Consider the following 18119-nt stretch of genomic DNA (forward strand, 5'->3'; position numbering starts at 1 on the left):
CGACCAGTGCCTGGGGCAGTGCCCAGCACACAGTGGTGCCCAGCACACAGTGGTGCCCAATGCAAGTCCGCTAAGATCAAGTAAACACACACCCTCCCCCGTTACTTTCCACTTTGGAAACAGGACAGAAAAGCACTTATTCCAAGGCTTGCGTGTTGCATGAAGCACCCGTCCCGCGAGCTGCCAAACACAGACCCCGGGGCTGTCGGGGAGCAGGCTGAAGGGCAGCGGACGGCGGTGAGGGCTGGACGGTGGGGCCGGCCACGGGAGCACCGCCAACGCCTGCAGCTCTGGCCACCCTCCTTTCGTCCCAGCGCGGCCCACGTCGGGCAACCACCGAACGCCTAAGCTCGGAGAAGAGCTTCCTGTTCCCTCCTGCGTGTCCGGCTGCGTCAAAGCACTCGTCAAGCCGTTAGGAACGATCCACCTTTCTGGTGGGACACACCAACGCGTCCAGCTTCCCATGGTCGCCGCCGCGTAACCAGCCCACGACGCTGCTCCCGTGGGCCCCTGGGTGACCTCACAGCGTCACGGCCTCCTTCCCCAGCTAAGTGGGGCCAGGCGGCAGGCGGCAACCTGCTCTCCCCGGGCTCCGCACCAGGGGCGCAGAAGAGACGTGGGACCCGCGCACCCATGAGGCTGCCACAGGCTCTTATCTCAGACCTGTGTTTGAACCGTTAACACTTCAGGGAGTGCGATGCTTAAAAAACAGAATAGAACCTAAATCCAAAGCTTCGATACTCTGAAATTCACCTGATGAATAAATCCAGGGTTTTTAAGCGTTTTTAAGCCTCACGTGCTGCCAACGTGGTTCTTGGCTCGTGTTCTCCATCGCGCGTCCTCCTTTCCCGTCACACTGAGCTCTCTTCTGTGTGAGCCTGTGGTCAGGGTTCCCACGGGCTCCTGCTGGATGCCCTGTCCCCACTGTGCTCTGCGTTTCTTGTCAGGTGAGCACTCCTGTCCTACCGATTCACCTGCGTGGTTCCTGCAGCCCCGCTGGCCCCCGAGGGGCCCTCCTAGGCTGGCTCATTAGGCTGCAGGTCTGGGGTTCCAGGACAGGCTCTGACCTTGCCCTCATGCCCTACCTATCCATGACACTGGTGTCGCCTCCTTTCCTAGGGTGGAGGTCTTGATTTCTTCTTCAGAAACTCACTGGATCTCTCCCTTAGATTCACCAGTGGAACTTTTTTTCACTGTTCCAGAAGAAAAGTCGTGTCAAGGCCAGATAAAGATCTAGGCGAGGAAACTCACTTTCTGCCCTTGGGTCACTGAGGAAGAACATGAGAAGTGATCTCTTGTGGGCTGTCCCCCCTTAAGTCTCGCCCCGTCCTGCAGAACCAAGTGCGCAGCTCTTAAAACATCCTTTCAAGTGACCAGTGGAGGGGAAATGCACAACCCTGTGATTAACATGGGGAACGGGGCAGACCCGGCCTCTAGTGTCTGGCCAAGACAGGGGACTCCGAACCAAGGGCAATCGGGGGGAATCATCGCAGTCGCCCCTCGTCCTGCGAACAACTAAATAGTCTACGAGTCGAGGGTCTTTGGACTGGCTCCCTTCTCAGCCTCCCCATGTCTGTAAAAACCCACTTGGGCTGCTCCGAGGACAGCTGACCGTAACAGGGTGAGAGTGGGGGAGTAGGGGCACTCCTGTCAGTCCCCGCTCCTCCATGGGGAGGAAAGCCTATTCTCAAGGATTTGGGGGAGGGGGCAGGAAGGGAAGGGCAGGAGGGAAGGAGTGTGAGGGTCTGCATCCTGCAACCAGAGAAATGTTTTTCTCCTAAAATCTGTGGAGTGGGGGAAGCCCGGCCCCTCTGGGCTGCCCGGGCCCCGCCTGTCTTGCTGGGTGGGTGGCTTCATCTTGGACCAGTGAGTCAGTCGTAATGAAGGAAACAGCATTTCACTGAAAGTCAACATGCGGGGGCATGGGGGGGGCACCGGCCTCCAAGAACCTTCTGTCTGACATCCCGAAGGATGGCCAGTCCCATCTGGCTGAGACCCCTCTCTGTCCAGAACGACCCCAGTGCCCAGATGGGCAGAAAGAGAAGCCACTGGCCACAGAGCTGTCTGGTAAAATGCAGGGTGAGGGCAGCAGGTGCCTCGCACCCTGGGGGTTGGGATGTTTCCGTCTCTACACACTGTCAGCAGCCAGGGCTTGTCCTTCTGGTTGGCTCACCACAGCATCTCCCATCCACACCCTGTTGGTCCTCCCAGAGATGGGACACTACCCATGCTCCCCACTCTGTCCCCACCCCCAGCAGCACCTGGCACTCAGGGTCCTCTCATACGTTCTTGCTTGGTGACGCCTGACCTCCCCAAGGCATCTGATACTCCCTGGACCCCGTGTTCTCCTGCCACCCATCTGGGTTCCTTCTCATTCCTCACAGACACGCCCCATGCTTTCTTGGTCCCTAACACTGTGCCCCTAGATCTCCCCTAGCTGACTCTCCTCTAGGCAGTAGTTACAACAGACAACAAATCTGTGTTCAGAGTCTCTGCGCCCAGAGCACTGCGTCTGGTGGGGAGACAGCAGGCACAGAGCTGTGAGGAACACCCGGTGCACATGGGAACGGGGGCCCCAGGGAAAGGGCTGCAGGGATGACTGACTGACCCAGATGGAGTCAGGTGCGGCATGAGCTCTGAGCACGTGGAGGATGGGGGAGGGTGGGCGGGACAGAGTCTCAGCACGTGCAAAGGCCCTCAGGGGCACATGTGCTTGGCTACAGGAGTAGGCTGAATGGTGTCCCTCGAATTCGTGTCCCCTTGGGACCCCCAAATGTGACCTCATTTGGAAAAAGAATTTTCGTAGATGTACCATTAAAATGAAGTCCCAGTGGACTGGCAGGCCCTAAGCATGCCTGTTGTCCTTGGAGAGAGCAGAGGCCACGGGAGGACAGAGCAGACGTGAGGCTGCAGCAGCAGGAAGGACACTTTCTAGGGCCACTGAAGGAGCACAGCCCTGTGTACACCTTGGTTTTGGGCCTCTGGCTCCAGAATGGGGAGAGAAGGAACTTCTGTCCCAGGTCTGCGGGGCTTTGCACTGGCCGCCCTGGGACACGAAAGTCCTTGGCCAGTGAGGCCCCTGTAGGCACCTCCCCTTCCACTGTGAAGTGGGACGATCCCAAAGCCACCTGAATTGCGTCACTTCTAGAGAACAGAAGCGCATCCTGAAGAGAAAGGATGGAAAGCACAGGCCGGGAGCCATGTGTGTGGCAGACGTGGGGTGGTCGGGGTCCCAGGGCTCACAGGAGATGCACAACGTGCACGCCAGCGTCATCGGTCAAATCTGCAGACCCACGTTTGACCACAAGCAAGCTAGGACCTTGAAGCTCCCACGCCCCACGCAGGGGCGGCCCGACCCGGGCCAGCAGAGCAACACGAAGACACCCCCCCACACTTGCCAGGCAGCCACCACGTGCAGAAAAGGCCCGGTGCTTCTGGAACGGGCTTGCGTGGCACTCTCAGCAGCAAGTGTCCCCACCTTTCTCTTCGCTGGTGAGGGCAGTGCAGGCCGGGCGGTGACAGCCCAGGAGCTGGGGGCCGAGGGGTGGCACTCACCCTGTTAAAGCGCTTGGCCTGGAAGAGATGGCCGTTGGCGCGGTACAGCTTCCTCCATCTTCTGGCTCCGCGGCGGTAGATGGATTCTGGGGGGGACAAGAGAGAGGAGTAAGGAAACAGTCCAGCAGTCTGCCAGCCCCACCCCACCCGAGGTACCCGTGGGGATGGCCGCCCTGGAGCAGGGACAGCAGCCGGGCAGCCCCCGTGAGGGTCCAGCTGGGACGTCATCGGAGGCCAGTGCACTTCCAAGCCCGCCTCCCTGTTTTCCTTTCCACCCTCCTTCCCTCTGGGCCTGGAAACCAGGCCCCCTTTCCACACGGGGTGCGGTGCACACGGGCTGCGAGCCTGTGCCTCACCATCCACGGAGGGCTGCAGCTGCCACGCGGAGTCCACGGTCAGCCTGACGTGCAGCCAGGCGTCCTGTCCACCCGCACACGAGAGACCCCCGCCCGACAGCTCTCGGGGCAGAGGTGAGGCAGACACACCAAGCCCTTACGCTGAGTCCAAGGTTACCAAGCGTGTCACTTTCAAAAACGGTGTTCCAGAATCCAAATTTGTAAGAAGGACGCCGCTAACCAAAAAAGCTGGAATTACACATTTAACTAGAACCGTCGGTTTCGTTCTTCCCCAAACATGCTCGTAACTTTGCTCCTTCCAAATACTCTGAAGCAAACACCAGTACAAACAAAATACTCAGGACACAACGAGCTGCTTTGTGCTTTTACAAAGTCCCACACTGAAAGCCACTTTCACGAGTTGTGGAAGTGCCACGAATGCACACCAATGTGGAGACCAACGAAATGTTTTTAAAACAAGCAAATCACCAGCTCTGGCTGGACCCTGCTGAAATCAGGTCACAGCCACCGGAGAGCCCGCTTCCCTCCCTTTAAACGGGAGACTGAGTGAGAAACAAGATGTCTGGATTCCTCTGTGGCAGAAGCCCCCAGCGGTGGGCAGCTGGGGGGCTGGCAGAGGCCCACACATTGCCCAGGACTCCTCAGAGGTTTCCAGCCACAGACTCTCAGGCAGCACCGAGACGTGAGCAGGGACACGTGGGAGGAGGTGGCACCAGCCTTCACCTCCTGCTCTGCCACCTGCAAGTTCACACCTGGGCGCCACAGGACACCAGGACCACCCTCAACCCTCAGCTCTAAGGAGTCCCTGGTGATGCCCAGGGCCTTTGTCCAGATGATCGGTGTGTCCTGCCATATCCAGCCCTTCCAGCCTACCTGGCTTGATCTGGGGGAAGGCTGGTGGGGGGGGCAGGTCCATGCTGATGTCCACAGGACTGACCGTCCCCACATCCCCAGGCATGCCCCTGACCCTCCCTGCATGTGGCATTCACAACCCCCAGCCGTCCTGCAGAGAGAAGCCACTGAGTGACAGACACAGACGGAGGGACAGAGAGACACAGGGGGAGCTAAGCTGGCCCGCTGGGGACACCCTGGTGCCAACACGCTGGTTTTCGTGTACCCAGCGCACACACCACACAGAAACCTACATAGCCCCCCGACCAGACAGCCTTCCAACCTGTTAGAGCCGCCCAAAGTAAGAAGCACAAGGATGCCCTAGCAGAGGCCCAGGGTACGAGGGGGAGCACCGAGGGGACAAGACCCAGGGCTGCATGCGGCCCCGCAGGCCCAGAGCACTGGAGGGGGACTCACTGTCTGAGGAGGTGCAGGTGTTCTAGGAAGTGTTAGACCAGTGCCAGGTTCGGGATGGTGTGGCCTCTGGGGGCACCCCGGGTGGGCGGGCGCTGGTGAGGCTCTATCCCACTGGCCGCAGGGCCACACCTGTCCGCTACCCTGTGCTCTGTAGGTTCGCGAGTGACACGCCTCGCAGGTGCCCCACAGCCGCGCTAGATGGAAACAGGTAAAACTGCAAAAGCCGTGGGAGGGGCCCAGGCAGCAACAGGGTGGCCACAAGTGATTCTGGAGGTCTCCCTCTGACACATCTTCTTTAAGGACTCATTTGAACCGTTTTGGGGGGGGTTGAAGCAGGGGGGACACCCCCGGGAGCAGGTGAATTCAATTTTAAATAAAGTGCATCAGATTTAAAAATGAAACAAAGCTCTAAGTAGCCAAAGAAAGGCCCTGTCCCCTGCTGTGGGTCCTGCCCATGGGCGGCCCACGGGGTCACTGCTGGTTGCCAGGAGGTCCACAAAAACACTCCCGGGGCTGGGTCCTGCCCACCCATCTGCCTGCCCTGTCACCTGAGGCAGAAGTGTGACCTCCCGGCTGTCGGTGGAGTGTGGCTTCGAGGAAACGTGTGTGGCTGCCGCGGTCGATGTGGGGGTTCACTCTGTGTCAGCAGGGCTGGGCCGCGGAGCCCAGACGGGCAGCCAAGGGCTGTTCTGGATGTTTCCGGGAGGGTGTCTCTTTTGCTTTGTTTTTATCTGTTTGTTTTTTAAGTAGTCTCCACACCCGTGCAGAGCTCATTGCAAAGCCTGAACTCACAACCCCCAGATCAAGACCTCAGCTGAGATCAAGAGTCAGATACTCAAGCACCAGAGCCACTCAGGAGCCCCAGGGGCATCTCCGGAGGGGCCTGACATTTAAACCAGTGGACCTGGAGTGAGGCAGACTGGCCTCCGTGACATAGGTGGGCCTCATCCAATCAGCTGAAGGCCTGACTAGAGCGAATGACCGGCATCCCCGAGTAGGAGGGAACTCTGCCTGCGGCGGCCAGACTTTCAACTTGAACTGAAGCTCGGGCTCTTCTTGGGTCTGCAGACTGCTGACCCGTCCTCAGATTTTGGATCTGCCCATCTCCCTAACTGTATGGGCTGGCTCCTTACCACAGAGCTCTTTCCTCTATACACACAGCCTACTGGTTCTTTCTCTGGACACCCCCGACTGATACGAGGTCTCTAAGATGGTGTTTACCTTTATCCCCACACTACGCAGAGACAGGATGCCGTTTGCAAAGCCCCTGGCTTTGCAGACCCCGGCAAGGCACCACGGTCTTGGCATGGCCTCGGGCAAGGGCAGGGAGCGTCGCTCCCTCCTGGGGTGTTCGATCCATGCCAGGCCACTGCCTGGAAAGCAGCTGTTGGAGTCACAAAGAACCACAAGGGGCAGCGGGACAACCTTCACTTATAAAATATCTATGTGTAATACACACACATGCAATTTATTTATTTCAGATTTACAGAAAGTTCAAAGACACTACAGAGAGATCCCACGTCTCTTGCCCACAGCTTCCCTCCTGCGACACCTGACTTCCGCTGATGTATTGTCAAGACGGAGATGAACACCACGGCTGTTCCCTAAACTCCAGCCGGAGCCGGCAGCCCCCATACACTTCATGGCTCAGGACACTTCCAGACTTTGGGAACATTGCGGCGAGGGCACGGGAGCCCACAGCGTGCACGGCCCGCGTCCTCCCATGGGCATGCGGCACATTTGTTACGACTCGTGGAGCAATACTGACGTGTGGCCATGACTGCGCACATACTCTACTCGGACTTCCTTAGCATCTCCCTGCCGCCCTTGTTCAGGCCCAGATGCCCCCCAGAGCCCCACAAAGCCCTTTGCCCCATTTGCCCAGGCCCCTTTTGGTGGTGGCCGTTTCCCCACGTCCCTGGCTGAATGACCCTGCTGACACTGAGGAGAGCGGGTCAGACGCTGGGTCGAGTGCCCCCCTCCTGGGGTCTGCCTGCTGTTTCTCTCAAGACTGGATTGGGATTACCACCTCCCTAATTTTTTTTTTAAATTTTATTTATTTATTTGAGAGTGAGAGAGCACAAGCAGGGGGAGCAGCAGGCACAGGGAGAGGAAGAAGCAGGCTCCCTGCTGAGGGGCTCCTTCCCAGGACCCCAAGATCACGACCTGAGCCGAAGGCAGAAGCTTCACCGACTGAGCCCTCCAGGCGCCCCTCACCTCCTTAACTTCTGAATTAACTGAGCACCTTTCCTGAAAAACCCACATTCCCACCATGGCAGCCACCAAACCCCCCAAACTTTTGAACGTCGGACTGTTTACTAGAAGGTTCCCTAAGTGCAGGGCTGGATGCAGTGGGATGGGACCCACTCGGCCTTCCTGAGATCAGCGGGGGCCCGCCATCCTCTGCCCTGGCAGGCCAGGGCCATCCGCCTTATGGGCCACCAGCTCCAACAACTGTCACGTTCGCAGATTCTTGGTTTCTGCCTGGAAAGTCACAGCCCCTATTCCTGATTTGAAGTGACAACCGCCGTGTAAATGGGGGAAAAAAAGAACACATGTCCTCAGAGAGCACGCGTGTGCAGCAGGGGCGGGTGCTCTGGGAACCGCGCTGGCTCTGCGCCCCCACTGCGCCCCACCGCGCCCCCACCGCGCCCCCGTGCGCCCCCGTGCGCCCCCACCGTGCTCCCACGCGCCCCACCGCGCCCCCTTCTTGCCCGCTGATTTCAGCACCCGCAGGAAAGGGGCCTCCCACACAGGTCGGGTGGGCAGGAAAGGCCTCCATGGGGGGCGGTCAGGGCCCTGCCTGCGGCACAAGGCAGCTGCCCAGAGTCCCGTCGGGTCTGAGGTTCAGCCTCGGCTGTGCGGTCAAGGCCGCGCTCTGAGGTCCGTGTGCCGCCAGGGGCCTTCCCGGGCGCCCGCGCTCTGGCCTGGGCACCACGGCGAAGGCCGGGCAGCTCGCAGCAGCGCCCGGGGCGCGTGGGCTGCTTTCCCCCCTCCCCCCCCAGCATCAACTCCAACCCTTGGAAGAAGCTCTTCGCTTGTCTTTGAAATTCTATAATTAGGAGGCCGCAGGGAATTTTAACGAGCTCAGTTTCTATGGCAATGCCGCGTCTTGAGGGCTCTGACAAGAAGAGATTGTGGAGCGACAGGGTGAAGAAACCCCGCGGCCCGCAGACACGGGGACGAGCGTGGGCTGTGCCCGAGTTCCGGGGCAGGGCAGCATGGCCGGCAAAGCCTCTCGCTGTTCACGGGCTACAGGCCACAGGCCACGGGCCAGGGTAAGCAGCACAGCCCCGTGCCACGCCGCGAGGACGGCCGCAGAGCCCCGCCCGGGGTAGTGCTGCCCGGATGCGGCACACGTCGGGGCGCAGTGCATGGGGACTGTCCCATGCCGCCCACCCCGGGGGGGGGGTGACCCGCTGAGTGACACGGCCCCAAGCGGGGGCAAGGAGCTGGTGAGGTGGCTTCGGGCCAAAGGGTGGGAAGTGGAGTGCGGCCGAGAGCAGGGGCCCAGGGCAGAGGGGGTGTCGCCGCCTACCAGCTTTCTCCCTGCCTGCCGGATGGCAGCTCTGACTGGACTCTGTGGCCCCGGGGGCAGGGACCGCCGGCTCTCTGAGCGGCTCTCCTCAGTACAAGGCTCAGCCTGGCTCATTCTGGGCAAGTATCTGACACGAAACAGTAAGACAAAGGACACATTGCCAGGGCTAGGACGGCTAAGACATCCCGGTCCCTCGGTCCTCCAGGACTGTGCAGAGACGTGCATGCCGGGGCAGAAAGGTGGTGGCTGGTGCTCCTGCAGGGCCCAGCTGTGTCACATCGCCCGCCGGGGCTGGGGTTCAGAGAACACGTGCCCCAGGACCCCTGTTCTCGCCAAATGCACATTCCACCCACGGGCTCCTAGGACGCACTGCCACGTGACCTCCTAGGACCAGCAGGCTGGGGTTTGGGTGGGGTCCCGACCTCAGTCTGGCTGCCGGGGAGGGACCTGGAGCTGTGGAGAAGCCCGGTGGGCACCCTGGCTGGGAGGCTCCAGAGGACAATGGAGAGTGTGGACGAACACGCCGTCCCTGAGTCCCTGAGGGGACCCAGCCGTGGCTCCCGTCCCAGGCCCGCAACGAGCAGGTGCCACGGAGGGACGTCCCCGAACACAAGCCCGCCTCTCCAGACACGCTCTGTGGGGGCCTCCCTCAGGGCACGTGGCCCGTCTGCTGTGGCCCCCGCGGTCTGCCGTGCCTGCCCGCACGGCCACCCAGCAGCGGCGAGGTAGCCCAGGCTCCGGGCTAAATCCTGGGGCTGACCTGCGGGCACACTGTGGATTACAGCTGGGACTGTGGAGACCACGCAATGGTGAGCCTCTCCACCGAGGGGAACGGGGACGGCACTCGGCTCCCATCTCTCCAGGCCCAGCGTGCAGCCACCCTGCCACGCGTCTCCTAGCGCGATGCCCCCATGCCAGCGGCGGGGACATGGTCCTTGAGGCTCCGCATCCCCTTCAGGGCTTCCCGCTGGCCCCTTCCCCAGCAGCCAGGGTGGGCATGGGGCACGCGCTCCGCGAGGCCACAACGGCAGACCGGGGGGAGCCAGGATGCCACGGTGGGGGGGAGCTGACACGCCGTGGAGGACGCGGTCAGTGGGTGGGGAAGGGGATGGGATGCCACTTCTCCCTCGAGAGGAAAAGGCCCCATGGAGGACAGACAGGCGCGGACAGCCCGCGGGAGGGCCTGCATAAACACAGGTCCCCTGCTTTGGAAGCCGATGTCTGATTCCCGCGCTAAGAAACCTGGTGCGGCGAGCAGGCGTGGGCCGGCACGTGCCTGGGGATCCGGCCGCTGACTTTTTAAAATGAGAGCTGCTCGCCTACAGAGCCCCCGACCGGAGCCGCGGCTGGGAGGGGCTGGTGGCGCCGTGCACACAGAACCCACCGGAGCAGTCACCCAGCACCACGGCGCTGCCTGCCCAGGGAGAGGGTAGCGGCCCTCCCAGGGGCTCCTCAGAGCTGCCCCTCCCTCACCAAATGCTGTCAGCACCCCTTAAGAACACCAGTCCTACGAGGTTAGTTTTAAGGGGGAGGGATTTAACAGTTCAACTTTCTTTTTCCTTTTTTTAAGCTTTTATTTATTTATTTATCAGAGAGAGAGAGATAGCACAAGCACGGGGGGAGTGGCAGGCAGAGGGAGAAGCAGACTCCCATGGAGCAGGGAGCCCGACGCGGGGCTCCTCCTAGGACCCTGGGATCACGACCTGAGCCGAAGGCAGAGGCTTCACCAACTGAACCCCGCCCCACCCCCACCCTCCCCAGCGCCCCCAACAGTCCAAACTTCTAATCATTTTATCACAGATACCTTAACTTTTCATGGTCCAAATCAAGTTTTAATGAAACGGCTAACCAATATTTCACAAAGCTTCTGTGGAAAAATGGGCACCAACTTCCGAGTAACCTACTATAAATAAATTCACACTGAACGCGACTCCTTTCTACGGGGAGGATTTCCTCCAAAGACTCACTTAGAAGGAAAAGCGCTAGTTGCTGCTCAGCGCCCAGCGCTGCAGCAGGACCCGGGCCTCTCTCACGACCAAGGCCAGCGCCTGGGCAGGGAGTGCAGAGCCTCGGCGACGAGGGCACCAGAACCACCTGGCGCCCTGGGAAGCGGCAGCTTGGATGGGGAGCTGGGCCCTGAAGACGTGGGCTGGCACCAGGAGCCGAGGGGCCTCAGTCTAATTCCGTCTCCAAGAACGAACCACAACAGCAGGAAAACAGCAAGCAAATGTGCGAGCAATGCCGACAGACGCGGGAGGGGAGGGATGTGTCACCAGGCCCACCTTGTGTCCTCAGGCTGTGGTATGAGTTCTGGGGAGGGTTGCAAACGGAGAGCAAGACCCGCAGGCAGCTCGTGGGCACCCGTCTGGAGACAGAAACCGGGGCCCAGGACATCCAGGCCAACCAAGGCCTAAGGAGGTCTTGGTCAGCCCGGACGCTGTGACAATACCGATACCACCAGGGACTGGGGACACACACTCAAAGTGAGTTCTCACCGTCTGGAGGCTGGGGCCGGTCCTGCTGAGAGGACTCTTCCTGGCGTGAAGGTGGCCTTCTCACTCTGTGTCCCGGGCTGAGACAGCCCACTGGCCCTTATAAGGGCAGTGACCCCATCTGAGGGCCCCGCCCTCTGACCTCAACCATCCCCTCCCCAAGGCCTCATTCCAAACACTGTCCTATTTGCAGTTAGTTCTGGTTCTGAGGGACAACATTCAGTCCATGTAACACTCTGCCCCCGGCTGCCTCCCCCAAATTCAAGTCCTTCTCACATGCAAAACACACTCATTCCATCTCAACAGCCCCCAAAGTCTTAACTCCTTCTAGCATCAGCTCTGACGTGCACATTCTGATCTCAATCAGGCAACCTTCACCTAGAGACAGGATTCCAGTCCAGCTGTGAACCTGTGAGCCCAAACAAGATATGAGCTTCCAAAATACAATGTTGGGACAGGCCTAGGATGGCCAAGCCCATTCCAAAAGGGAGACACAAGAAGGAAAGGGGACGGGTCCCAAGAGAGGCCACAGCTTGGCCAGGCAAATCCTATGAGATCTTAAGGCTGGAGGACAGTCCCCTTTGGGCTGATGCTCTGGCCTCCAGGCCCCTGTCGCCCCTGCCTGTGAGGATCTCTCAAGACTCCCGAGAAAAGGAAGCTATGGGGGAGTCAGTCTGTTGAGGCATCAGCTGAACCCTGAGCACACACAAATTCAAGGAAAGAGGCCAAGAAGCCAAGCAGAAAGCAGCTGCTAAGTGAAAAACAAAACAAAACAAAACAAAAGCCAGCCCAGGTAGAGATTTTGGCTGACTCATGGTGCTCGGGAGACAACAGCTGGAGATTTGGGTCCTGGAAGCCCCCAGACCTTCCAGGTTGAGATTACTGAAAGACATTCAAGGAAAACGGGAAATGGACCAACTTGAGCTGAATCAAGGTAATCTGTCCACATTCCATCTGCCAGAATAAAATTAAATCCTCTCAAGAGAAAAATATCATTCGGAATGCCTACAGTTTTTCAAACACAGTATCTGATATTGCATCAAAAATTACCAGGTGGGCCGAGAGAGAGAAGCGTCCTGAAGAGTCAATACAGACAGACTCCGGCGACTCAGATATCTAAATGTTTTTCAAAAGCAAGATGAGAAGATTTCGCCATTGAACTAGACCTACAGAAAATAAGAGAGGCTCCAAATATCCTAGGACTTCAGAAATTTAAAACAAAACAAACAAACAAAGTAATTGAAACCAGTAATTCAGGAGAAGGATTTAAAAGCAGATTAGACCAAACAAGACACCTCAGTAGAAAATACCCAGATTGAAGCACAGACGGTAAAGAAAACCAACGTGGAAAAAAGAAAAGAAAAGAGCATAAGAGACATATGGGTATGGCGAGAAGATGTGGGTATGGAGTCCTGGGGAAGCAGGCAGAGTGAACAGGGCAGTAGTTGAAAAGACACTGATGGACATTTTCCAAAAAGACAGAAGACATTATGCCCTACACCAAAAAAGCTCTACAAACCTCAGTTGGGATAAATTCAATAATACCTCCCTCTCTTTCACAGGGCTGCTGAAATAGAAGAACAAAGACCATTTTAAAAGCAGCCAGAAAGAGGAGAGAGTGCGCGCGAGCATTACCTTCGTGGCAACAAGATCAACAGGTGACTTTCCGACAGAAATCACAACAGCCAGAAAACAACGTACCAGAAATGCTAAAAGAACAATGCTTATGGCCTACATCTGTGTACCCGGTGAAAATCAGCCCTCAAAAATGAACACAATGGGGCGCCTGGGTGGCTCAGTTGGTTAGGCAGCTGCCTTCGGCTCAGGTCATGATCCCAGCGTCCTGGGATCGAGTCCCACATCGGGCTCCTTGCTCATCGGGGAGCCTGCTTCTCCCTCTGCCTCTGCCTGCCACTCTGTCTGCCTGTGCTCGCTCGCTCTCCCTCTCTCTCTCTGACAAATAAATAAATAAAATCTTAAAAAAAAAAAAAAGAACACAAAATAAAGACATTTTCACACAAACAAAACCCAATTCATTGTCAGCAAATCTATGCCAACGAGAAATACTAAAGGAAGTATTTTGGACAGAAGAAAAATGGCCTCAGACATTAGCACGATCATGCAGGAAGAAAAGCAGCACATTAGAAGGTTAAATGAACAGGTAAATCGGAATGGGTACCGTTTAAAACAGTATTTTTTTTTTTAAAGATTCATTTATTTATTTTGAGGGGGGAGAGAGTAAGAGGGGCAGAGGGGTGGGGGGAGGAGGGGCTCAGAGGGAGAGGGAGAGTCTTCAAGCTGACTCCCTATGAGCGCAGAACCGGACATGGGACATGAACTTCTGACCCTGAGATCATGACCTGAGCCAAAACCCAGAGTGGGATGCTCCCCTACTGAGCCACCCAGCTGCTCCTAAAAACAATATTAATGATGACTTGTGAGGTTCAAAATACATGTGACGTTCACATACAACAACAACACCATAAAGACAGACAGAGGTTACATGTAACTGAAGTGTTGTAAGGTCCTTGTCTTACCTGGAAAATAGTACAAATATTTAAGGTACGTTCCAAGAATGTGTTTCATAATTTCTAAGGCAGCCAGAGTATTTACAAAATATTTTTTAAAGTATTATTTAACAAAGCTAATGGAGGGGCGTAAGTGGAGTAACACTTGACTACATCAAAAGTAGCCAAGAAAGGAAGGCCAAAAGGAAACAGATGGGTTGATGTAAAATGATTATTAAGATAGCAGATTTAGGGGCGTCTGGGTGGCTCAGTGGATAAAAGCTTCTGCCTTCGGCTTGGGTCATGATCCCAGGGTCCTGGGTTCAAGCCCCACATCGGGCTCTCTGCTCAGCGGGGAGCCTGCTTCCTCCTCTCTCTCTGCCTGCCTCTCTGCCTGCTTGTGATCTCTGTCTGTCAAATAAATAATAAAATCTTAAAAAAAAAAAAAGATAGCAGATTTAAACTGTAACATACCAGTATGATGTTGAATATAAATGGACTAAACGCTTCGGTTAAAAGACATGGACTGTCTAGAGTACACTAAAAACAACTAACTTCTGCTAGTACGATTCATTTGCAAAATCTGACACAGAACAGTTGTAAGGAAAAGATTGACACATAAACACTAAGTTTTCCTGCTCCCCAACATATGTACACACAAAGGAGACTCCCAGGCTAAAGATATTTTCCATCTTAAATAGCAACCTCTCATGATGGTAACAGCATCGATCCAAAAAGCAGATATCATGACCCTAAAGCAGTATTAATACAGCACAAAACACATGATGAAAAAATAACAAAATAAGAAAAAGAGAAAAAAAAAGAGATAAATCCCTAATAATTTGATAATATCTATAGCTATTAAAAATGGTTTAGGGGGCGCCTGGGTGGCTCAGTGGGTTAAGCCGCTGCCTTCGGCTCAGGTCATGATCTCAGGGTCCTGGGATCAAGTCCCGCATCGGGCTCTCTGCTCGGCAGAGAGCCTGCTTCCCTCTCTCTCTCTCTCTCTCTCTGCCTGCCTGTCTACTTGTGATCTCTCTCTGTCAAATAAATAAATAAAATCTTTAAAAAGAAAATGGTTTAGGGGCGCCTGGGTGGCTCAGTGGGTTAAGCTTCTGACTTCGGCTCACGTCATGATCTTGGGGTCCTGGGATGGAGCCCCACGCTGAGCTCCTTGCTCGGTGGGGAGCCTGCTTCTCCCTCTGTCTGCTGCTCCCCCTGCTTGTGCTCTTTCTCTCTTCCTCAAAATAAATAAATAAACAATTTTTAAAAATAATACACCACAACTTAAGATAACAAGAGAAGACATACAAAATCTCAGATTTCTATTTTAAAAATTAAACACAGAATTTAAAACACTCCCACAAAGGAAACTCCAGACCCATAGGGCTCTACTGGTGGATTCTTCCAAATAATTGAGTTAGAAATAGTCTCAATCTTACGTAAAATTGTCTCAAGAATTTTTTTAAAAAAGCTTATTTAATTTTATGAGGCCAATATACTTCCAAGTCAAATTCTGACAATGACACAGGAGGACTATAAGCCAATCTCTCTCACAAATACAGTTGCAAAAACACCACACAAAATATTAACAAACTGAATCTGGCAAAATGCAGAAAAGGTCATATATCACAACCAAATGGGGTGCAGGAAGGGAATGCGGGGTTGGCTGACATTCAATCAGTTAAATCACCTTAAAAAAAAAAGATTTTATTTATTTCTGTTAGAGAGAGGGCTTGTGGGCGTGCAGGGGGAGGGGCAGAGGGAGAGGGAGAAGCGGACCGCCCCCTCCCCGAGCGAGGAGTCTCGATGTGGAGCTTGATCTCACAACCCCGAGATCGCAGCCCGAGCCTGAATCAGGAGTCAGACACTTAACCAACGGAGCTGCCCAGGTGCCCCCAATTCACCTTATTAACAGGATAAAAGAGAAGAGTCTGTCAGTGGATGAAGAAAAGAAGCATCTGATAAAATCCGGTACAAGGGGCACCTGGGTGGCTCAGTGGGTTAAGCCGCTGCCTTCGGCTCAGGTCATGATCTCAGGGTCCTGGGATCGAGTCCCGCGTCGGGCTCTCTGCTCAGCAGGGATCCTGCTTCCCCCCCCCCGCCTGCCTCTCTGCCTACTTGTGATCTCTGTCTGTCAAATAAATAAATAAAATCTTAAAAAAAAAAATCCGGTACAATTCAGGACAAAAACTCTCAACGAGGCCTGAGACCTCCTTAATTTGATGGGGGGGGGGGGTTTACAAAGGAAAAAAAAAGTCCTTCCACCAAAGTCCTTAACAGTGAAATCCGGAGTCACCACTTCCGTCCCACACCGTTTCAGAAAGGTGAGCGCTGCGGGGTTGGAGAGGCGGAGATAAGCCCATCTGCTGACAGCGCTGCTCTAGGAAACCCACGGGAACCTGCAGACAAGACCCGGGGTTAACGCGTGGGGTTAGCGCGGCTGCTTGACGAGTCGGTATGAAGCCCCTTCCCCGATACGTGTCAGCAAACAGAACTGTGGCGGTAACACCATTTAAGACGGCATTGACAATGAAACACGAGGCAAGCGCCCGACAGAAACTGTGCAGGACGGCCGCACGGAGGGCTACAAAGCGTCACGGAGGGAATGGAAAGAAAGGCACGTGGGTGCGCGGGGTTGGAAGCCTCGCCGCCCTGAAGACGTCAGTCCTCCCGCGCTGACCTATGAGCTCAGAAGCGATCGGAACTAAAGACAAACAAACAGCCTCCCTGGGTTTTTGGAAACTTATAGGCCACTTGGAAAATCCTCACAGAAACGGAAAAGGCAGAGAGCAGCCGGGGTAATCCTGGAGGACAGCAACCCCGAAGGACTTAGAACGCGTGGTATTCACGGTCACTGGAGCAGATTTAAAGCAGTGTGATGTTGGTACGACGGATCAACAGCACAGAAGTCCAGAAGCGGGTCCCCACACAGACAGTCATCTGAGTGATGACAAGGGCGCCCCTGAAGTGTGCTGGGAAAGGGCTGGTTCCTCAACCAATGGTCCTAGGTGGACGGTTATCAGCAAGGAGGCAGCGGCGCTGGGCCGCCATCCCACACCAGCACGGAGCTCCCGCCCGCCCAGAGTCGTGGGAAGAATGAAAGCTCTCGATCTTGGCCCAAGAGAGGACGTTCAGGCCCCTGGGGCACAGAGGCATTTCTTCAACACGGTAGGAAAAGCACTAATCGCAACGTCCCATTTTCTTCATGAGAAGAATGAAGAGGCAAGCGGCCGAGTATAGGAGCAAATTTGTGAGGATCAAAGAACTTGTCCAAAACACATAGAGGGCCCGTACACATCAGTAAAAGAGGTACACGGCCTCGGGGCGCCCGGGGGCTCAGTCAGTGAAGCCTCTGCCTTGGGCTCGGGTCATGGTCTCGGGTCCCTGGATGGAGCCCCGCACGGTGCTCAGCGGGAAGCCTGCTTCTGCCTCTCCCTCTCCTCCCCCTGCTCGTGCTCACGCTCGCTCTCTTTCTGTCTCTCATATAAATAAGTCTTTAAAAGAAAGATGTACAGCCAAGTAAATTATTTTTAAACACCCTGATTCTGAGACTGGGCAGAGGACGCGGACAGGCACTTCACCCACGTGGGCCTGGAGGGAAGCCCGAGGCGAGCAGGAAGGCACTGATGAGTCAGAGGCAGCCGGGACGCGCAACCCCAGGCCGGGATGTGATGCCCCTTCCCGCCTGCTCTGCCGGCACCAACCAAGAGCTTCCGACAGCCGCAGTGTGGGGAAAGGCGTGAAGGAGGGACTCCCCACGAGCTGCAGGGGACGTGAATCCACATTGATCACAGGTGTGCTCCTGGCACAGACCTCCTACAGCCGCCGGCCCTCTGGAGGGGTGAACAGTCTTCCATGCTCCGAGATGACTCGGGGCCTGCCCGCCCCCTCCAGCAGCAGGACGGGGCTGGGGGCACCGGAAAGGCTGAGGCCGGACTGGAGGCCTGGAACTTTCAGCACCTCAGCACCAGGGCCCACCGCCGGGGATGGGAGAGGGGCTGGAGGTGGGCCCTGCACCCGCGGCCGATGATTCCATCCATCACCTCCGCAACGAAACCTCACCGACATCCCTAGCTGACCAGGTGTGGGGAGCTTCCAGGCGCTGAAGCTGGACAGGGCGCTGGGAGCCCCACGGCCCCAAGTCCTGCCCCCGCGTCGCCTCCATCAGCCCCTTCCTGAGTTGCACACGTCACAAGAAGCCGGTAAACTGGTGTTTTCCTGAGCTGCGGGAGCCGTTCCAGCCAGTCACTGACCTGATGCCTCGGAGCACGGGTGGCGTCAGGCTGGGGCAGCCCCGCGGGCCAAGCCTCCGGCTGTGGGGTCCGCACTCACCCCAGGCAGACGCGCCGGAACCGAGTCA

General features: G+C 56.3%; 1 protein-coding gene across 2 annotated transcripts in view; it reads right to left on the reverse strand.

Annotated features, from left to right (window-relative positions):
* PRKCZ (protein kinase C zeta) overlaps window positions 1–18119 on the reverse strand; it is a 94972-nt gene that overhangs the window by 28054 nt on the left and 48799 nt on the right. For both annotated transcript variants that reach the window (XM_047724349.1, XM_047724350.1), the window contains one exon: window positions 3556–3641. In XM_047724349.1, the coding sequence (XP_047580305.1) occupies window positions 3556–3641 (86 nt within the window). The remainder of the gene's footprint in view (window positions 1–3555; window positions 3642–18119) is intronic.

This window comes from Lutra lutra, chromosome 4, assembly GCF_902655055.1.
Source record: "Lutra lutra chromosome 4, mLutLut1.2, whole genome shotgun sequence".
Taxonomy (NCBI): Eukaryota; Metazoa; Chordata; class Mammalia; order Carnivora; family Mustelidae; genus Lutra; species Lutra lutra.